Source organism: Mchenga conophoros, linkage group LG14 (assembly GCF_057382185.1).
Source record: "Mchenga conophoros isolate Kocher_MC1m ecotype Shallow Benthic linkage group LG14, M_conophoros_male_GT1.1, whole genome shotgun sequence".
In the NCBI taxonomy this organism is placed as follows: Eukaryota; Metazoa; Chordata; class Actinopteri; order Cichliformes; family Cichlidae; genus Mchenga; species Mchenga conophoros.
In genome coordinates, this window is record NC_140539.1 from 8,665,415 (window position 1) to 8,688,286 (window position 22,872).

The 22,872-nt window shown below is 40.4% G+C and overlaps 1 protein-coding gene across 1 annotated transcript in view; it reads right to left on the reverse strand.

The window, feature by feature from the left end:
- Nucleotides 1–9,740: 9,740 nt before the first annotated feature.
- The window catches only part of LOC146559205 (calsyntenin-2-like), a 331,275-nt gene continuing 318,143 nt past the window's right edge, over nucleotides 9,741–22,872 (reverse strand). The window contains exons 13-17 of the mRNA XM_085245053.1: nucleotides 21,757–21,927; nucleotides 21,518–21,663; nucleotides 19,103–19,226; nucleotides 12,790–12,974; nucleotides 9,741–12,464 (exon numbers count right to left, since the gene is read on the reverse strand). Of these exons, the coding sequence (XP_085101179.1) occupies nucleotides 12,252–12,464; nucleotides 12,790–12,974; nucleotides 19,103–19,226; nucleotides 21,518–21,663; nucleotides 21,757–21,927 (839 nt within the window). The 3' untranslated portion in view covers nucleotides 9,741–12,251. The remainder of the gene's footprint in view (nucleotides 12,465–12,789; nucleotides 12,975–19,102; nucleotides 19,227–21,517; nucleotides 21,664–21,756; nucleotides 21,928–22,872) is intronic.

Below are 22,872 nucleotides of genomic sequence, written 5' to 3' on the forward strand. Positions count from 1 at the left end.
GATGACATCAGCATTACATTGTCAGATTTTTATGACCAAGCTCCTCTAGAGCAACAGAGGTTAGATTTTCAGGACAACAGTCTTAAAAGACCATTGCAAGCAGAATATATGTTCAAACACAAAGATGTAATTAATTAGATCAAAAAGGATGAAAATATGACCCAAAATTGCCTAAACATACACAAGTAAATAATAAAAAAAATCGCTTTCTCATTATGTCTTTCTTCTCCTCAACTGCTCTCTCCTCCCTCATTTCCACCTCATCCTCTTCATCTCAAGCATCAAGTCAGGCCTCTAACACACAAAACAGTTTCATTGTCGCAATTACTTTATGCGATAAAAACAGGTGGTTGTGAGCTGACATTATACCAGCTAATGTTAGGCTTGAAGGTCCTAAAAACCATCTTTTCCCTCTGATAAAGAGTTTGATTGCAATCTGACATGTTATCAGAGTTTATTCATTAAGTCCAACAACGTTAGACCCATTTCAATGAGAGTTTCAGTAATGCTAACAGCATTAGAGACTAACAGCAGCAAAAATAGCAGTGCTTACCGATGGAAAGGTTCAGGATAGTCTCAGCAAGTCACCTCAGTATCACTGCCATCAGACATGAGTGAGTTTCATTGACTCCTCAGCTCATATCGGCTCCTTTCACAAAGTTTTACAGCCTCTTCCGGAGTAAATATGTGAACGCACATTGACAGCTGAGGTAAACATCGGACTGATAGCCTACGTTCACTAAAGATGAACCGGGGACCAGAGTTGTTTGTCCTACAGCGGCCGCTGTAGTTGGGATTATACACTTGAATTGCGAAGGGTAAGAAAACAGAACTTATTTGACTGAAATCTCCAATCTACTGTAATCTACACACTTTATATTTAAGTCTTGATTTTATCAGATGTATGGAAAGCCAAATAAGAGGGGGTGGGTTGGGGGTGATGCAATGTCCTCTTCCATAAGCTTATTTTGTGTTCTGCACTAGTTGGAAATGACGTATATAGTAACTTGAATTTCAGAGCTTTCTTTTGATTATGTCTGTGGACCTTATTTAGAGTAAACTAATAAAAAGGAAGTAGATCGTCCTTTCAACCTATGAGCTAACCTGGTGAGCACAAAGTTACTTTATATGTTGATTAGCTGTATTTATGAGAGGCATAACTCATTTTCCAGGCACCTCTCTGATGGTGGCCTCGTAATTAGAGCAAAGTGGATTAGAGCGTGCTTGACTGTGAAATGGTGTGGTGCTGCTGGCCGCTGGAGTGTGAACGACTGTAATTGTTTGTCAAATGACTAATCCAGTGTAAGAAGGTGGAGGTTTTTAAAAGATGATTATGGAAGAAAGTTATTGTGCTTCTGTGCTTGTAAACTGTGAATATACACCAGCTTCTGATTTGCAGGAGGAAACAGAGAGAAGACAGTGTCCTCGTCAGCAATGGAAAATACATGTAATTTCTAGTCTTCTTTTGAGCTGCTGTAATTGATAACACACTCAGCTCAACAGAGCATTTAAGCTCTTTCAGCTCAGTTTATGTTTGTTTATTTTCTTTGGTTTTTTTGTTTTTGTTTTGTGGCCCACAGATTTCATTTCTCTGGCCACACTCAGTTCATTCAACTCAGAATTGCTAAATTAATTTCCAGTTATACTGTAGTCCCCCAGGGATCTCTCCTGGGCCCTCTTTTATTTGTAATCTATCTACTATCTACTTCCTCTTGGTCATATCAGTTTCAAGGTTCAAGGGTCTTTATTTGTCACATGCATAGTTATACAAGTATAACATACAGTGAAATGTAGCCTGACACGCTCCTCGACATGTGCAAAAATTGGGGGGGGGGTGTAGAGGAAGAACATTATATATATATATATATATATATATATATATATATATATATATATATATACATACATACATACATATAGTATATACACTGGGTGAATGTGCAGTAGTAGCAGCAAGCAGGTGAATTCTGTACATCCATGGTTATGCTGATGACACCCAGCTCTACCTATCTACTAACTCTACTACCACTATCCCACCCACTGCCCTCAGTGTTTACCTCCAGGAAATCAAATCTTTGTTTTATTGCAATCTTCTCTAATAAAAACATCAATAAAAGTGAGATTTTCCTCATTGGCACCAAATTCACTTTATCTAAATGTAATAGTTTTTCATTTTCTGTTGACAACTCCTTAGTTTCTTCCTCTCTTTCAGATATAGAGTCTGGGTGTCATCCTTGGATAGTATGCTTTCATTTCGCACATCGAAAATAACACCGTGCACATCAGTAAAACTACAAGGTCCTGATCCTTCTGTCTTTGCAACATTAATTGCCTCTGTCTCTCACACTCACCTGTTCAATCAGCTGTTCTTAGTGATTTTTAAATATTGTAAATATGGTTTTGACTTGATGGGTATTTTTGAACTCAGCTGTTTTGGTGACCTTGAGTGTTTTGAAAGGTGCTTTTTAGTTCACTCTTTCGTAGTATGCCAAGCTGCCGAGCACAGAAGAGATCGTACTACTGAAGACTGTCAGTAGTTGGTGGGAAACCAAAAACAGGAAATAACTAAAAACAGAACTTTTTTGTTTGCTGCTGTTTTTGAGGACAACCGAGGAATGTGAAGCTGATTTGAAATGACTTCAGTCATGTTCTCTCTATCTGCCAAGTTAGTGATCTAATATGTCATCTGTGTAACCTGCCACAGCTTGTTCTATTAAAAAAAAGTACCCTGTTTACACCACAGTGAGTTCAGAAGCCCGCGGCAGTGGAGATCAAGGGGCTGAATGCTACTCTGCACGTAATGCACAGTGTTTTGCAATCCAAATAAATGCTACTCGGTCTGTCAGTTCTGCAAGCTGTTGCCAGAAGTTCACCACAGTTAACTTCCTCTGGAGCACAAACCTAGTTTCAGTGAATGCTGACCCTGCCTCAGGCACCTAAACCACACTTATTGGTGCACTGTATACATACTTCATTGGTGTGCAGCTTTGTCAGTTTGAATGTATGTATGTGTATGTATATGTTAATTGTTCAAACTGAAACATAGGAGCGGTAGTTGTTCTTTTTTAAAGTGTTCTAGGAGTAAGTTGAAGAGGTTTTGGCAGGGAATGGTGATATTTTGGAGGATCGTACTAAGCTGTTGGATATTTACATGGAAAAGTAGTTTCTGTTCCCAGCTGTGGGCTGGTTTGTGTTCTGCCAAAGCTGATGTTGTTTTTCCAACATGGTTTTCCTTTTCCTCCTGTTTTTTTGGAGAGCTTACAAGACTCATGTCCCGAGGAAGCATATCTGATTATTGAGTTTAACCACTTGTTGACTGTTTACTGTCCCACACAGCTTGCAAAGGATTTCTGCTGATGAAGTTTGTCTGTTTTTCAGGTCCATGTTTGCCAGTTGCTCTTTTAAAAGAAGACATAAAAACTTATGGAGTTACATTTGTGCCATAATGTGATTACATGCAGATATTGTTGATTTTGGTACAAACACACACTCTCACTCGTTTTTACATCTTAGTGATGGCATCAAATAATTGACATAGTGATTTCCCTAGCCCGTTAGCCTAACCCTAACCATTAGAAATACATGCCTAATCCTACCCCTTGCCCTAAACATAAACATAACCTAACCCTAACTCTTAAAGCCACATTTTCAGCCTCAAAAATACCTTCAAATTTGTGAGGGCCAACATTTGAACCCCACAAGTAACTGTTGGTCCCCACAAATATAGTGGCATGTCAATTTTTGGTCCTCACAAAGACATTTAAACAAGTACACACACACACACACACACACACACACACACACACACACACTCAAAAAACAAGACGATGTTCGCCCAAGTTGACATTTCCCTTAAAGGTGCCATATGCGAACATCTTAGAAGCAACTGAATTTTCCAAATAAGTAGTGACATCTCATCACAGTCCTCAGTGTCATTTAACTACCGCTCTACTGGCTCTGTCATGCTGGATATAGACACCACCGGCTTGGATGGATTTACAGGATGGAGGTTTGTCGGTATATTAAAGGTGGGCATAGTTACCATTTAGGTTTTCTTTAAAAATACAATAGGGTAGAGACTTGTGAAAAATTTACTGTTACTGACAATACTACTTTTATGATTTTATTAAGAGGGAACAAATAATGATAAAAGATACAATTTAAAATGGGTTCTGTTATGTGTAGACACAACACTTGCTCATCCAGTTATGGCCTTTTTTAAAAAATATGCTTGAATGATAAGTAGCTTCACAAATAAAAAAAAGAAAAGATTCCTCTGAAAATGGCTCCTTGGAAGCAAAATATACAGAAATGAGTAGTAGCTTAAGACTTTTGCACAGTTACTAACCCTTCATCTACAAAATGAATATCGTGTTGTACTCATTAAGACTTGGAACTCAGCTTGAATTTAGCTGAGTTGCCACATATGTGCGACTAGAAAGCTATGCAGATTTAAGGCCATTGAGCTTTGTCAGAGCCTTAAGCTGCATTTTTTTTATATTCAGTCCATGAATTACAGTAAGCCTGCAAGTGACTCACTGCCAGCCAGTTTCAGCTGATCTAACCATAACATCATCCTTAAAGAACACACATGTTTTTGTTGTAACTCTTACTATTACCATTCTCCCATTGCTTCACTGCTTCCGTGATAATTTTGACATAAACTGTCAGCTTGACATGTAGGTAAAAACTAGAGGGAGGAGTCATTTATTTTTCTAATAAATGAAAGGTGAAATTAGTCTTTGCATTACAGTAGTTTCTCCACAACATTTTCCTTATTATGCCACAAATCTGCTGCCACACATGTGCAGGGAAGCCTGAAGCCTTTTCAGCTTTGTTTCATTCATCCTGTTGCTGGTTTGCAGTTTGTCAGCAGCCTGAAGGTGAATCTCATCCAATCACTTTGTGAGTTTTGGACAAAACTATTTTGCTTTTTGTAGGACTGCAAATGCTTTATTTTTTATTTTAATTGCTTCTAGTTTACAGGATTTGTACTTTTCACAGTAATTAGTTAACACAGCAAAACAGCTTTTTATGTATTTTGATGAAACTGTTTGTTGTTGTTGTTGTTTTTTGGATGTGTCTGTCTCTAAAGCCCTTACTTGGGTCAGCTTCGATCGTTTAAATGTGACATGATGGTCAACATAAAAGGTTCAGAGATTTTTTCTAGCATATGTTTGAGTTACTGAACGTAGAGGAGGGACACAAAGTATCTGTTGGGCTAGCATCGAGCTGTTACCATGCATGCTTCATCACCATCTACTATTACCTCCAAGTATCACAGCACAGTGTTTTATTATAGGCTTACATTTTTCTGCCTTTTGTTGTCACATCCACCTTATGCTCACTTTTAAAAAACATAAATGAAAATTTTTTTTTAATAAAAGAATTATTGTGAAATTTGACTCTGTGTGTAAAATCATAGTTTCTCTGGTTCCTCTAGAAGCCTTAGTCCTGTTGTAATTTTCTTTTGGTGTTTTTTTTTGGGAGTTTTTCGAGGTTACAATTACAGCCTTAACATTAATGCATTCTCGCTGCCTTGGAGTGGGAAGAAATGTAATGAATAATGCATGATGGGATAAAGGTAGTCTGTTTTCTTCTGGGGCATCGTGAACTTCATTATTTATATACTGCTGCCTCAACCTCTCCGTACTCGATGTTCCAGTGAGTGACAGGAAGCCGTGACTTTGCAGCCTTGACACCGACTGCCGCCATCTAGCAATGACAAGCAAAAGGCAACATCTGTCCAAATCTCTCCCCACTGGCTGTCCTGAGAAGTCAGGTCAAAAGAGTTTCTGTTAGAGAGACAGTAATTATAGATGTGCATTAAAGCAGCTTGACAGAGTTTAGTTTTTGCAACATCTCTTTGTGAGTCAGGAGTGAAGGTGACAGCGCCTGGGGCTCCCCCTCTGCTGTGCTCGAAGATAAGTTTTGCAAATACTTTAATTCTTTCCTACTGAGCTGCTGAGTTCTCGCTAGTTTATGCAAGCAGAAGGCCTCTTGGGTCTTCATTTAACCCAATTTTTGGCTGTGCAAAGTACAGTTTGAGTAACACTGGGTATTCTGAGACCATGGTAATCTCAAACTGGCTCAAGGCTGATATGAAAACAGATAATGATCATGACAAAGACATGTGTGAGCAGCGTGGCAGGACTGCGTGAGCTCAGGTGTGACTGGAGAACATTTGCAATTGCTAAGGTCATGCAATATAGTTTTTATCCACTAGAGGGAGACATTCAACTGGATATACAATCTCTCCAGCGCTTAGCACATATCCCCATCACAAACATCAATGACATACTCAGTGTACATAAATGGGCTGGGTTGGTGCAATCCCATGCCCCTCTTCTAAATATGCCCATTACTGGTCTATGATATACAAACATATTAGATAATTTTGATCTTTCTAGTGATAATCTCACTGCACAGATGCTGTTTTTCAAATAAAAGATGCCATAAAGAAACCACAGAAATAATAACCCGAGCCAAAAATCAGCAAACTTAATATTTAAAAACCAGTGATCAATGCTTGGAGGCAAATATAGCCAGCCTGAAGCTATCTTCCCTCTTGCTTAGTGGTGTCCCAGTTCCATAGTAAATGTTAAATGCAGATTTTGAGACTGTTCACATGGGAAGAGTGACAAAGTAAAGTATACTCGACTACCATTCAACAAGCCGCTCAGAGCTACAAGTCACTGTGAATGAAATCGCTGAACAAGCTGTCTCTGGGTTGGGCTTAGCAGCTATGTTCTTCACTTTCTTGCACTGCATTGGATCTCAGTAATATGTACATGTACATTAGCTGTAACAGTACTAACAGTGCACTCATGCATCATTAGGCATGGACTTGCACATGGTCCTCCTGCATTGTTCATAGATGTGATTTTGGGATGCGCATCTTACACTGTTTTTTTCTCATTTTGGGTTTGTTTAGGGTCATATTGTGTATCATTATGGTTATTTGGCATCTATTTGAGCTATTCTATGCCTTTCTGAAGTAATTTTGTATCTTTTTCTGTCTTAATTTGGCCAGCTTGTTGCTCTGTAATGATTTTTATGTGAAATCTTGATTGTTTTGCATAAATTAATGATTGTTTTCTGGGTTAGGGTTAGGGGGCTATTTTTGCATCTTTATAGGTTGTTTGGATTCAATTTAGATCATTTTTTAAATCGCTTTAGAGCCAGTGTGTCTCTTTAGAGCCATTTCACATTTTTTGTGGTCATTTAATGTCTTGTCTGAATCTCATTTCGGATATTTTTAGTTCTATTCTAGAGAAATCTAGTTTATTTCAGGAACACACCAATGTTTTTGGGACGCTTAGTGTATCTTCAGAAGGCCTGTCTATCCTTGGGTATGCTTATACCACACAGAGTAACCCTATCCATGAGGAAAATAAGTAAAACAAGTTTTGGTTTATGCAAATATATATGTACATTTAGCAAGTTCTCTAAGCTGAACAGGAAAAAGAGGTAATACACATAGATGTACTCCTTACTAACTTACATCCTCCTTCATAATTGCTGTGGCAAGTCATACAAAGAGAAGCTGCTTTGTGGCACTAGCTGCTGATTTTCATCTTCTTCTTCTTCTTGAAAAGATGCTTTTAATCTAGGATACGTTTGATGTCGCCATCTCAAAATTAGGAAAAGCACAACCCAAATAGCCACAGAGGACTTTTAATGTATTGAGAGAAGTCTGACCAGATGGACTGTCTTTGCCGGGCAGCATTTCAGCAGCATGGAGAACACCCAACCCTGCAGCTTGCTCTGCGTTTACAAACTGCTTATTGAACAGTTACATCGACAACAGTGCTGGCTTGTTCTTTAGGTGAAGATTAGATAGAGCGCACAGTTGGGTGGTTCAGTCATTGAACTCCAATTTCTCACACAAAAACATGTCCAATAACAGGCTTTGGTAATGCTTACTCTAACCAGCCCCTGGCACTATGAGTAGAATTAGTGTTCATAGAGGCAAAAATGACTCAAAGACCTTGTCAGTGGCATTTTGTACAGCCCGACTTATGTTTCCTGGCTTTTCCACACTTCTAATTTGACACAGCCCTGAGTCTTTTGTTGAAGAACAAAAAAGTAATCCAGTAGGGATCAGCGCCGCAGCTCCGCCTGCAGAGGATAAGTAGTTTAGAAAATGGCTGATTGCGTTCAATTAAACTGATGCCTTTAGAGACATTTGCTCCTCAGATGTTGTGGGTCTGTTGTGAATTTAACTGGAATATTTTTTTTTTTAATCTGGAGTGCTTTATGCTTTAAGGTAATTATTGTAAATTCTTATACTTGAAAACTTCCTAAATTAACTAGAGCTGTCAGCAGGATGCAAAGAAACACCCACTGTCCAAAATGTCTGTGTGCTGTGCTGAGGACAAAAGTCTTCACTCACACATCCAAAATCATTGAATTCAGATGTTCCAATCACAGGTGTATAAAATCAAGCACACAGGCATGCAGACTGCTTCTACAAACATGTGTGAAAGAGCAGCTCGCTCTCAGGAGCTCAGTGAATTCCAGCGTGGTACCGTGTCCAGCTGTGAAATTTCCTCACTACTAAATATTCCACAGTCAGCTGTTAGTGGTATTATAACAAAGTAGAAGCAATTGGGAACAACAGCGACTCAGCCATGAATTGGTGGCCACGAGTCAGCAGATGCTGAGGTGCAGAGTGGGCAGAGCTCGCCAACTTTCTACAGAGTCAGTCGCTACAAACCTCCAAACTTCATGTGGCCTTCAGATGAGCTCAAGAATGGTGCACAGAGAGCTTAATGGAATGGGTTTCATTTGCTGAGCAGCTGCAGCCAACCCTTACATCCCCAACTACAATGTAAAGCGTGGGCTGCAGGGGTGTGAAACATGGCACCACTGGAATCTAGAGCACTGGAGACGTGTTCTCTGGAATAATGAATCACGCTTCTCCATCTGGCAATCCGATGAATGATTCTGGGTTTGGTGGTTTCCACGAGACCAGTAAATGTCCGACTGCACTGTTTGGTATAGGACATATTATGGTCTGGGCTCGGCCCTTTACTTCCAGTGAAAGGAATTCTTAATGCTTCAGCATACCAAGACATTTTGGACAATTTTATGCTCCCAACTTCATGGGAACAGTTTGGGGATGGTCCCTTTCTGTTCCAATATGGCTGCACACCAGTGCACAAAGCAAAGTCCATAAAGAGATGGATGGCTGAGTTGCTGTGGAAGAACCTGACTGGCCTGCACAGAGACCTGACCTCAACCCTGATAGAACACCTTTGGGATCAATTAGACTGCGAGCCAGGCCTTCTTGCACTCCTCACAAATGCATTCCTGGAAGAACGGTTGAAAATTCCCATAAACACACCTCTAAAACTTGTGGAAAGCCTTCACAGAAGAGTCATTAAGCACACAATGTAATTTCTAATGGCTAGGCAAAAAGGCAGAGCATCTAGAGGAAATAGGGCTAGCTAAAAAGAGAGATTACAATTTTTAAATGCAGCAGCATACATACGTGCCACCTGGTGATGAAGCTTTTGAACTGTGCAGAAGTTGATTACAAAAAGTCCCTTTAAATAGTTTTTAACTTAATTTTTAGTACAGTGCACAACTGTTCTTTTTGCATAATTCAATTGATATTGCTCACATACAGTTTCCACGAGAGGATTATGAGCTCCAAAGAGGATGCAGTTCCACAAAATGTATTACTGGCTACACAGAAACACTCACACTGTCACACAAATACAGACCCCCACAGCTAGATTCCAAAACAAGTTTTTATTGGCCAATTTACAGAAAGTGCTGTAGTGACCATTCCAAAGGAAAACAGACCAAAGAGTCCAGAGAAAAAAAAAACTAAAAAAAAGAAAGAAACTTTTACACATTATACAAGGTTTCGATGTTAATTTCACCGTCCTCTTCTAAAACAAATGTCAGGACAACATTAGGGCTGATGCAAAATCCACCAAAGATGTCAAGGGGGGAGGAGGAGGGGTGTGTGCAGGAAGGGAAGTGGCGTCACAAGACCAGGTGTCACAGTAGATGAGGAAAACTCTTAAACAACATATGAGATCTTTAGATGAACATACAGTAGAGCTACAGTATACACATACAACAGGTTCTCCCAGTTATACCCACAGGACAGCTGGCAAAGGCTCACTAGGTTAGAGGAGGACATTTTCCAGTGTTTATGACTTTAACCGAACCCTTTATCGATTTCTGGCATATAGCGCACAAGCTTTCCTGTGACACAAACATCATTTCATTGGTCATTTGTGGATTCTTGCTGCCAAACACTACAGACAAGCTAAATTGAGGATGGCTACAGTGATTAATGCCCCTTCATTTCAAAGTGGGAAAAAAAAACCACGACTGGGTTTTCTGATCATGTCAAACGTGACACTGCCAAATGCATTCCACTCTCTGTCCTCTTAAAAGTTGCACGAGCCTCATTGCACGAGGCTAATGAGGTGGGATTTATGTAATGTGACATCAGTCTCTAGACCTAAATTTCTTCCATTAATGCTGCGGGTTTTTTTTTTCAAAGTTAGAAGTTTGGAGAAGTTCCTCTTCTATTTTAAATTTGTTATTTATTTTTTTGCAGTGTGTATCTGATGTCTCTGTAGACACTAGCAATCCAGTTAGGAAGGCTGTGTTTTATAGTTTAGGCCATTAGGCCACAATAAAGTGTCTTTAAATGCATAATGTGAGAGCTTGACTATTTATTGGCCTGGTCACCGTTGAAGGCTTCTGAAGGTTTGAAATTTCTGCCAAATATGATCAATACCTTAGAGCTACAAAGTAGTTTGATGGGTAACAAAGTAAAAGCTGTACCAAGATAAGTTCTGCAAGATGTGAAATTCACAATTGATATGGCTAATGTGTTGGCTAACTGCTGACTATCTACACACCCAGCAGACATGAAACAACTGTTTAATTTATTTAGATTTGTATTATATTCACCTCATAAGTCCAAGTACACTATTGTTATTCTTTTAGCTTAGGTTTCCCCTTTTTGAAATCACTAGCTAGCGGCTAACATTTCATTCCATTAAGCTAGCTTCCACACCAAGGATCGTGTGTTTTACAGCTGGAATTTTTGACTTTAAATCAAAACTCTATCACTGAGTTTCTGCTGTTGTTTAATGAGAGGTTGTTCTCTTTTTTTAAATACAAAAATCTCACCTAGTCCAGCTTTTAATAACCCACCTATTTCAAAGGCAGTAGCACATCCGTGAGAGCAAACCCAAGTTTGCCATTAGCCAGAATGATCTGAACACTGAGCTAAAAACACGCAGGGAGGATCTGGGGCTCTGCTCTGGAAAGACTCCTGCAGGCTAAGGGATCAGGGCATGTACATACATATGAAGAGGTGTGTTGTGTACAGGTGGAGAGGAAGGTCTCTGGTTAGACAATGTGGGGCTGACTCAGTGGGTCGGGGTCACCTACTATACTCAATATTTACAAGAAAGGAGCGTATAAAAATGTACAAGGAGACTCCTCTGTCTTTCCCAAAAACCCAGAACACAGGCCCTGTCGGCTAGTTCAACATGACGTCTGTGACAGCACATTGATCATCTTTTTTTCCCCTTTTTTTTGTTCTATTTGTTTTTGAGTACCATTTAAAATATGCTATTTCTGTAAAATTACCTGGCTTTGCCACATAGGCCAGAATAAAGACTGATAAATAACATGAAGTATACAAACCAAAAAATAGTCAGTTTCTTTACTTTTGCAATTGACTTTTCCTAAATAAAGGATGTTTTGCATTTTGATTCTTATATGGGACATCAGAAATCTTACTGTGGAATTTGACACATCAAACTGAATGCATGATGCAGGGTTTCACTGACAAAAGGCTTCTCCTACAGCTCGAGTTCACTAAAGGTTGCATTGGAATGGGAGAGAGATAATTCATGGGACATCTCTCTGGGAATGAACTAAATTTGGTGATCTCTTCGTCTAAGAACAACGAAAGTCATGTGATTGAGGAGCACTTTTAGAGTCATATTATCTCTTATCAGCTGTATAAAACAGGAGGTTCTGTGACAAGGCTAAGGTTAAATCACTGCACTGTGTGTGTGAGTGTGTGTGTAACTGTGTGCGTCTGTGTGTGGTTAAATGTTGTCTTCCAGTAGGGGGAGATATTACCTTATTTTTAGAGCATCAACATCATAGTCTTTTTGTTTCAGCCATGTGATTTGAGTATAGATGTGTTGTAGTGTGTGTGTGTGTGTGTGTGTGTGAGGGTGTATGTACGTGTGTATGTTTCAATAGGATATTGTTGTTTTGTCCCAATTTTGGCCTTTCTTGGTTGAGCGTTGCATCCTGGGTAGCTGGACGTCTATTTCCTCCTCGCTGTCATCTGACTCAGCGCTGGTGATGTCGTCCTCGTCGTCGTCTTCCTCCTCCCCCTCCTCCTCTTCGTCTTCCTCCTCCTCCTCGCTGGCTTCCTCCTCTGCAGCCTGAGGCCCCTCCAAGTTCTGTGGTAAAAAATATTTGCAAAGTTTCACAAACTTAATCATCAGACAGTAAGCAAGAAACAAGAAATGTCAGTAATTCTTCCTTTGACTGGTTTAATACAAAGGAGACATTAGAGATGGGCGGATTGATCCAAATATTGACAACATTGATACCAATTGCTGGTATTGGTATTTGGATCAATAGTGGCACAACAGGATTAATCCTTTGTTTCTATCCTTAAATAGAAATGGGATAGTATCCCACTACACACGGTCCACTGTGGGTAGCTCCTATGCTCCCTCCCTGACAGCATCCTTTTAATTCCTGAAGTTCCCTCCCTCCTACCTCCATTGGGTTCACTGTGATCGTCAGAGCAGACTCGTCCCAGGTCACGTCTGCCTCTTTAGCCGCATCTGCCAACTTCACCTCCTGCTGGTGGGTCAGGTGGATGCGGTAAATGCCCAACACTACAACCACCACCAGGGCAGCGATACACATTACTATTACCACGGTGGCAGCACTCGGTACACCTGAGAACCAAATGAAAGGAGATCAGGGATTTAATGACTTGAAATCAGAATAATTCTGTTTGGTCAGAAAATCTTCAGCATGTACTGAATCGGTTTATTCTTTCACTTTCACGGGCACAAAATACCCAGAACAGCCAGCTGAATGCTGCAGACCTTGAGAGGTACTGTACTCTAGTCCTTGATGAGAAAGCTCCAGACATCTTATAATGCACTTAAGAAGCATCTCACCATATTACTAATCTGTGCCTGCATCAGTACGCAACCCAACATCCCACCCAAAAGAGCCAAATGTTATTGTAATTTTTTTAGTGGTCTTAGGCAACAGCTATCCAGGATCTCTGTAGGTCTTTTAAAGTTTTTCTCTGGATGTTGGCCTTTTCAGTCCTTGCATCTGATCATTTTCAGAGAAATGTTGGCTTGTTTTTTTAAGCCACTTAACACTGACATATGAATCATTCAAGCATAAAAAGGCACCAGACTCAAAGGATAAATAAACCAATGTTGTGTCTACACCTACCAGAGCGTCTTAGCAAAGCATTCATTCTAAACCGTATCTTTAGACACTTCGTAACTAGCAGCTTGTTACAAAAAGACATCATTTTGTCACTTTTCTTTAGCTGAATCTATGAAAACTGACAAAGATAACACAGTTTTCACAGTGTGATTCCCAAAGAGCTATTAGCTGGAAACGTGGCATATCTCGGCATGGTGTGCAGTGTGTCCTTTAAAAATTTTGAGGAAACTGGATAAGCAGAGGACAAAAGAAGTGGCAGGCTTTAAAAACTACAGCAGCAGATGATCAGTATATCCTTATGGAAAAGGAAGAAATCCAACAAAGACCTGACACAGGACCTGAGAGATGTATCTGGACTTTCAGCTGATTCAACTACTGTTCACTGAAGGCTCGTGAGAAATGGTCCCAGTGGAAGGATGACTGTCAAGAAGCCATTCTTAAGGAAGGGAAAAGGCTGAGATACGCCAGATTACACAAGAACTGGACTGAAAATCAGTAGCAGCACGTCTGATGAGTCCAACTTTGAAAATTCTGGTTCAAAATGCTGTCAATATGTACAAATTAGGACGATCTAACATTGACTGTCTACAGCCATCTGAAAAAGATGGTGAAGGTTCTGCCATTGTTTGGAGCAGGAAGTCAAATGTCCAATGCACTAAAAGCACATCTGTTTAGAAAAAACACAATGTGACACTATCAGTCATGGACTGGCCTCCCCAGAGCCCGGACCTTAACATTATTTAAGCAGTGTGGGATCATCAGAACAGAACAAACGATATTTTCCTAGCAAAATACAAAGATTTTGTACAGCAGTGCATAGTGAAAACAGACTGCAACATCTAGGGCTAAAAGATAGAAAGCAGAAATGGTAAGAGACAAAAAACTGTAGTGCTTTAAATGGTCACTAGAGGCAGGCTCCAAATATGAGCAGACTCCCATTTTAACTGTGTATAAAGTTATCATGTCTACAGGCTGAACTGTCTTGTTGACTTTAGCAAGACTGTTCAGGCTGAGGGAAAACTTTATGGCAGGTTACATTTTTTATAACTAACCTGTTTGGATTTTGTTAAGTACGGAGCCCCGCAGGGGACATGGGAGAAAAAAAAATTAAGACGGATTTTTGCGAGATCTCGCAAAAGTTTTGCGAGATCTCGCAAAACAAACTCGGGATCTCGCAAAAGTTTTGCGAGATCTCGCAAAAGTTTTAGCCGCCAGCTCGAAGCCGACCGGGAGGTCGAGGCACGATGTGCCGGGAAAGCGGTGTTCCTCCCGGCTGTAGTAGGTCTTGACCTCCCATTAGCTTCGAGATGGTGGGTGTCAGATCTCCGAAAACGTCGGAGCACTTTTGCAAATATGTGATGTCTTGTAAACCGAGCAGATATCTGACGTTTACACAACTACATTCACGCCTCAAAATATCTTAAAAGTGTATTTTGTGACCCAGAAAGAGTAATATTACAACTAAGTAGCTGCCGCCATTGTTGGAGTTCAACTTTTGCGAGATCTCGCAAAAGTTTTGCGAGATCCCGAGTTAGTTTTGCGAGATCTCGCATGTCTCCCATGTCCCCTGCGGGGCTCCGTAGTTAAGCCTTAAAAAGTCTTAAAAAGCCTTAAAAAGTCAATCGATTGACAGGTTTGGACAGCTTTCTGCCAGCCCTGCTAGTTCAAGTCACGGAACTGGGTTTGCGCTGCTGATGCCTCTTCACTTCAATAATATGGGACATAAGTGCACTTTCTGTGCGCTACAGACCATGCAAGAAGTTTGTGCTCCAGTTTTGGTGCATGAAATTCGGCAAACATTTTGATAGTCTGTTCAAACTAATTAGCAGGTCTCTGTGCTGCACCCAAATAGTTTGTGGGGGTACCAGCTGGTGCTACACCTTGTAGCCTAAATATGGTCACTTACTGGGTGAAAAAGTGGATGAAATATTAAAATTTTAATTCAATTTTTCCTCTATATGATCAACACATGAAACGTTTCTCTTTGCTGCCACTAAACATAAGAAAGCATTGCTAGTTGCTTGCTGTTTAAATATGGTTTAAAATTGTGGTTTTTGTGTTTATAAGGGAATTGTTAGAACATGAAAACAAACTTCAAAATAACCAAATTTAAAAACTCAGTTGTCATCCTGCAGCTCCCCCTACTCCTCATGTGTTTAGTGGCTCTGCCCCCCCACCAGCTTTAAACACATTTAGATCTGGCCTGTATGCAGCACATGACTGCAAAGATATATCATAGACCCTTTTAGTACCATACCCACAACACAGACTGAGGGATTTCTCTTGAACTAAAATGTTTATTTCATCCACTCTGATCTCGAGCCTACTGAACTAACACGACATCTCTGCGCCTGCCCTCTCCCCACGAGTCCCTCCTGTGTGTGTGTGTATGTGTGTGTGTGCGTGCTCGCTTGCTTAACGAGGTTGAGGCTCACAGAGGACTCTTCAATTGATCATTTGATTCGCTCTAGCTCCTAGATTTTCACATTAAATCCACGGGCTTTGATCTTCACATCTTCTTGAACCTTCATGTAACTTGTGTGTCTGTACGCACACCATGTGACACACATCTTGCCGTTTGCTAATACTCTACATACGTCAGGCCGTCTGAAACATTAGACAAAATCGCGTCACAGGTGTAAAAATGTATTGAAACATTTTATTTGTCACGTATGGCTCGGCGATTGCCCACCATCCACCTCCCTCTGCGCTCCCCTGACCTCCTTTTCACACACACCCTCCAACTCTCTGAGCATCGGCCACTGAACTCTCCAGGACTCTAAGTAGAATCCATTAGAGTGTGATGAATAATTAAATCTCATGTGTTAGATTAAGACCAATGTCTCTCCTCCTCTCCATGTTTTTTTTTAAACTTCAGATCACTCATGTGCTCAGGAGGAGGGTAAGAAGCCTGCTGCATCATTTGGGAGGGCCTCAATCACGGAGAGGCGCAGAGTAGGAAAGCAGCAGTCTGATGAGCGCTGCGATAAACAAACTAGAAAGCGGAACGGAGCGTTCCCCTGGATCTCGCTATGTTTACCCTGGGATGGATGGTTGACAGAAAAACTCTTCACAGGCACAGCAGAGGCTCCTGAGTCTGAGTCTCAGCATTTCACCCTCTGTCTCTCATGGTTTCCTTTGAGAGGCAGTGTTTTGTCAAGTTTACGTCGACACTTTTTCCACATTTGAATTTTCCCATTTTCTAAGCTGAGCAGTCATGTATGCAACTAATCCAAGACTCCTAATACTTTTTACTTCTGTATTATAACTTTAAGCTTTGTAGCTGTGCCTTGTTTATAATGCTTTACCTTTATTGATTTCCTTTTTTTTCATGTCTCAAAATGACTTGACAACTGTCAGTCAAACAATATTTCATGAACTTTACTCAGAACCTTCTTGCTTCTTTGACTTCTTTCACCACTCGTATGTTCGTTTTTTCCGATTAAAACTCACTGCATTACCCGATTTGTGGAAATACTAATTTCTATCACTGCAAACCCCACACGATGAACGCTTTGTGCGTAAGATCATTTAAGCAGCGCTCTGTGCCCCCCTCCAGGATCTGTGCTATACTTCAGTCATTAACACTGCAATATGAGGGCAGGAGTCAGGGTAACTAATGCCAAACTATTTCTGCAGGGTAGTTTAATTAAAAATGTCTCTTAGTGACTAATTTCCCTATCAATGTGTGGAGCTCTATTTGAAGTTCCTGCGCTGCCACATGTGCCAGCTACAGTGGCTGATAATGCTCGTCTTTGTCATAGAAAGACTGAGTTTGAGTCCCTGAATTTATTTGGAGTTTGAGGAGTTTCTCTCTTTTCCTGCTATTTGTTGCATGGTTACGGTGAAATACTGTGCTGTGATGACCCCGCCCACTTTGCCTGGTCTGCTCTTCCTTTTTCTCGTTTTGTGTAGAAGACAGACAGACATTGTTAAAACGGGCTGATTTGTTTGGTTTTGTTTGGTTTTCTTTCTTTTAAACATCTCCACCACATACCTGCATTCACAGGTACTCACCACATGACCCATTTAGCCACTCCACATTTCTTTTGAGTTTTTGTTCCAGGAGTGTTAAACCTCAATATTACTGAAGCAGACTCTATGTAGCTTCAGAATGAACCCCTAACAACCACAATCTTTCTTCAACTGTCCTCTATTCACTATAGAGTACTAATACCTGCAATAGAGTGATAACTCAGAATGTGTAGTAAGACAGTCTGTTCAAACATTGCATTTGTGCATGCAGAGGGCTTTGTAACTAACAGCTTAACCTATAGCAGCTGGCTACAATAATCTTCAGGGATTCATTTACTTCTACAGCTACTTTCAAGTCCTGTTCGGTATGGAATTTAGTTTACTGGTACATGCCCATACTACAGTACTGTTTGTTCTGTCTGTGCTGTTGGCAAACTTATACTTATCAATAGAAAAGCGTCTGGACTTCTTTAAGTTACTTGAAGACGTTTCACCTCTCATCCGAGAAGCTTCTTCAGTTCTAAGGTCAAATGGTGGAGAGTCCCAGATTTAAACCTAGTGGGAGTATCCCCCCACAGAGGGACAAAAGGACCCCCTGATGATCCTCTAATCGCCTGAGCCAAGGTGTGAAACTGGGTGTGGGTCCCAATCAGCCAGAGTTTCGGGTGAGTTCATTGTGAAACCTGGCCCCACCTTATCATGCGAATTCCTGAGGTCAGATGGCCCAGGATGTGAGTGGTCCCAGGTTTAAATCTGGGACTCCCCACCATTTGACCTTAAAACTGAAGAAGCTTCTCGGATGAGAGGTGAAACGTCTTCAAGTAACTTAAAGAAGTCCAGACGCTTTTCTTTGCAAGATCCTTTGACTACGATGACCTGGATGACTGAGAACCTTCACAGACATATACTTATCAATATACTTGATCACATTAAGAAAAGCAGAATATGGGTTGGAGATGTTTATATGGGTCATGTTAGCCTGGTGCTAGTTGGTGGCAGCTTTTGTGGATATAAATGAGATGGTACTGTCATGAAATCGAAATGACAGGATGCTTTCATGAGGCCTTACAGGTGTATAAAAGGTAAAAACAGGTCATTTGGATGGTGGTTGCCCGGCAACATGATAGGATTAATATATAACATGCATAATTCAGATGTGTTATATACAAATTAGATGTTACTGTTATGAAATCAAAATGGTGGTTTTATAAGTTGTTATAGGTACATAAATGGTAGGTGGTTGCTAGGCAACCTGATGTTTTTCTAACATCTGACATAGTTAAAACCCAACAGGTGCCAAGTATGGTTGCTCAACTCCTGATGATCTAGGAGGAGTTCATGGGCAGGCAGAGATTTCATGTAATAAAAGAAGATGTTTCAGTTTTTGGTGACCTAAAATGTTTCTTTCACTTTGGACCTTTTGCTTTTTACCTTAATCCATTTCAGGTTTTTCACTGGCCTAGAATTGCTTTAACAGGTTGTTTCTGATGCTAATGACACCATAACTCTGGTTTATATTAAAAATAAAACCTGTCTTCCTGTCTATCGCAACAATAATGTATTAATAATCATAATCTATCCTGGCTGAAGGTGACATTAAAAAATTGTAAACAATCCACCCCAGTTGCTTTTTTCTTACCCGAGCTGTGGATGGGGTACAGATCCTGGATCATGGACGGATGGTGGACCACCTGCACGTACGGAGGTGGAGCTACCACGTGATTGACGTGTTCCCGTGCTTCTCCACTGTGCAGGATGCTCACCTAGGTTGGGGACACATGAAGCAGGAGTGAGGATTTTAGAAAGTATGCCCATCAAAATAAACATTTTACAACATTCAATGTTTACCTGCACAACCAAAAAAGCCTCAACTCTAACGACTGATATTATAATCAGTGACAAATGAAAATGAAAATGGAATAAATGTGGAAGCAAATTTATGCTTGGATATTTTAGGAGACAGAACCAAATCAATACTTGAGTGTGAACACCAGGGATGGATCAATAAGTCAAACCTTTCTCAGAGTAGGGACAGATGCACAAAGAACAGGTGTGTGTGTGTGTGTGTGTTAATGTGAGGCCTACTCTGACTTTGGTGTTCAAAGTTGCACTGAGGCCTCTTTAGACATGTTTAAGTCTTTTACAGCCTGGGTATTTTAGACGGTATTTTGCTACTAAGAGGCTGAAGTGGCACAGCTGGAAGGCTTGTTGAGGTTCTTTTTTAAATTCGCCCTGAAAGTTAAAGTGGAGACCTCAGCTGAGTCAGCTCAGTCACTTTGCCAGTTCAAGCACTTTGCTTCACTTGGTAGTAAAAAGCAACACGATCTCTAGTGGCACTTAGTGATATTAATGATTTTTGAGCATAATGTACATCTGTTTTATTCAAGCTGCTTGTCAGTTACATCTTCTTACATTGCCTTTTAGAAATACTTGAAGCTTGTCTGGGAGTGGGCGGGCTGAGTAAAATTAAAAGCACTGGGTATAAATGCATTAACCTGAATAATTATAGTCCAGCCCATTAAAAACAAATTTTCATACACTTAAAATATTAATTTTAACAATCATACAGTTTGCTTTTGATTAATGAACAAGTCATTGTCTTTACATCATAAAAACTGAATGCAAATTTTCACACAGTTGTGTAAAAACAAATTAAACTGTCATTTGATGAAGAACAGAAGAAAGTCCTTACATCTGGACTGCAAGAACTTGTTAATGTTTGGCATATTGCTTTAAAAGATAATTCTAGTTTATTTCAACCTTTAATATTCCGATTAAAAAATGGCAAACGTGGCTACACTGGTCACCCAAACTTTATAGGTTCTCCCTTCATTGTAGGCGTAAATGTGTGGCAGAAAATAGTATGTTGATGCAGCTACCATGATCAATAGAGCCTTGACCACCACATGGATAGGAAACATGGAGGGTTTATATGAAAAGGGATTATAATGTATAACAAAATTCTCAGGTGATTATCAAACTAACTGGAGATTCAATTTCCGTCTAAACAGATAGTTTCAGCTATACTCAACACATTCCCAAAGTCCCAGAGAGCCACGACACACTTAAAAACCTGAAAATCTCATGGGGCCTACCCGTTCTCATTCTAATTAAAATACACAAGAAAGCGATGCATTTCCATTTTATTCAAAATACATAAACAGCACAGGCTGTTGGCTATAAGCTGCTAATGCTTTCCAGTCACATACAAGGCTGATGGGACACAAACTTCAGTACAAGAGCAGTAAATTCACAAACTAACCACCTCCTATTAATGAACTCTAGTTTTAACTTTTTATATAAATAAATAAAAGTTTATAAATAAATATGTAATTCTACATACTCGTAATTTCAAACTGAATCTATGTCATCGCTGTGACCCACCTGCAGTACCTTCACTAAAGCAGAGATTCCCTGGTCCATATTTTGGGAATCTCTACATTAGTGGACAGTAACAATGCTCCCGTAAGGTTTTTTTCTAGAATGGTCAACAGGTGAATTCACTACACAAATTTTAAAATAATCCATTATGGTTTTCCTTATTTTCTATGTATACTTTTAATGATGGCTGCTCTCGTTAGACGTTCATACTTCCACATAATGACGTGAATGTAATGTATACAAGTAATCCTTTAGTCCTCGCTTTTGAAGAGTACCTTTCAACTCTCAGATCTGTGAAGTGACAAAAGTGGGGATTTATTTTTTAATTAGGCCTTTATTTATCCAGGCAAAAATCTAATTGAGATTAAAAATCTCATTTCCAAGAGAGACCTGGCATCTAAACCATGTAATGGATACAATTAACATGGCTATCTCAGGCACCCAACTCCTGCTGTTCTAAACCTTCTGTTTGCAAGTGGCAGCCAATCAGGAGAAAGCTACAGTATCTTAAAGGGAGAGAAGAAGAACTGCTTGAATCAGACAGAGGATGAACTGAAAGGACAAATATGATATAAATACATCTTATTAAAATCTTTTCTTTATTAAATATGGATTACTTTGACAGATGCCAAAAATAAGTATGAAGAGGATCCTATCTATGATTCACACTGACCTCAAGGCTGAACTCATTGCTGGTGTAGCGTCCGTTGAGCTCTGAACAGGTGAGGCGAAAACGCCTCTCTGTTAGCTGCCCGGGACGCCAGTTGTAGTAGCGCACCTCTCGGATCACCTGCTCATAGTTGGACATGGAGTCCACGCCTGTGGAAGGAGAGAGAGACAGCACAGGTTTGTCCAGCTAGTATATGTAGTAGTGGTAGATAGGAGCCAGCTAAAAAGGCATCAGTAACCTACCGTATATGGACATGCCAGAGGTGGAGTTGGTTGCATCAAGGTGTTTTCCAAGCAGAGCGCTTCGTTGCAGTTGGAGAGATTCGTGCTCTGGGCTCAGCTCCTCCCCCAGCACCAGGACATCACAGTAGTCTAAGTTATGAATGATCTCCTCCATCACTCCAGGTCGATGTGCTACACACATAGACACACACACACATGCAATTTGCTATAATTTGCCCCCTCTGATGCTCATCCCAGAGGGCAACTAAAGAAGATCAGCATCAGTTTGCTTTCAGCTCACTCCATCCTGTGTTTTACCAGCCGAAGATAGCGTTGGTATTATAACTTAGTGTTTGAGGTCAATTTCTATTTTTAGTTCCGAATATGCTGTTACTGCTAATGAGCTCCACTGCAGCTCTTTTCCATTATTTTAGCTCAGCTTCCTTTGTTCTAATCTCACAGAATGATCCAAACTAATAATCAAATACGCGGTGCCAAACACAGCCAGCGTGAATGAATGTACCGTTAATTGTCACATTTCAGCAGTCTAATTGCTGCTGCCATGCCAAAAAATGTGTGTGGAAGAAAACGGTGCACGCTTTGAAGAACCATAATTCGAACAGCACAGGACACAACACCTACTCCTACTCCCACTCCCAGGCTCCAATTACCCATGAACTCTCTGAACACAGTCAGCGCTGTGAGCTGCTGTGGTACCGTGTTCCTGCAGACAGCTCCCATCACAGCATTTCTGGGTGGCTGCTGGGGCTCTTTGACAGTCTGCTAAGCACTAGCCTCCACCTCTCAGCTGCTACCCAGCTTTCTCCCTCGCTGTAGATTCCCAAGGGAGGAAACCAGCTATGCCCCTTTTAACAGCTCCCCAGATGAGAAGGACAGACACTGTATGTTGTGTGTCTGTGTTTGTGGGGAGACTGACGCAGCCGAGAAAAGGTAGGAAAGTGAGCAAAACGGGGAAAAAAATTTGGGTCCTAGAAGTAAAGGTATGTATGCTTTTTGTGAATGAATTACATTTTCTTTCCCTCAAAGTGCTCTGTAGTTCACGATAGAAGTATTTAACCATATTTTAGCCTATTGTTTCAGGTTGAGATCTCCTTTTATGGGAATCTGCAGCTGAAT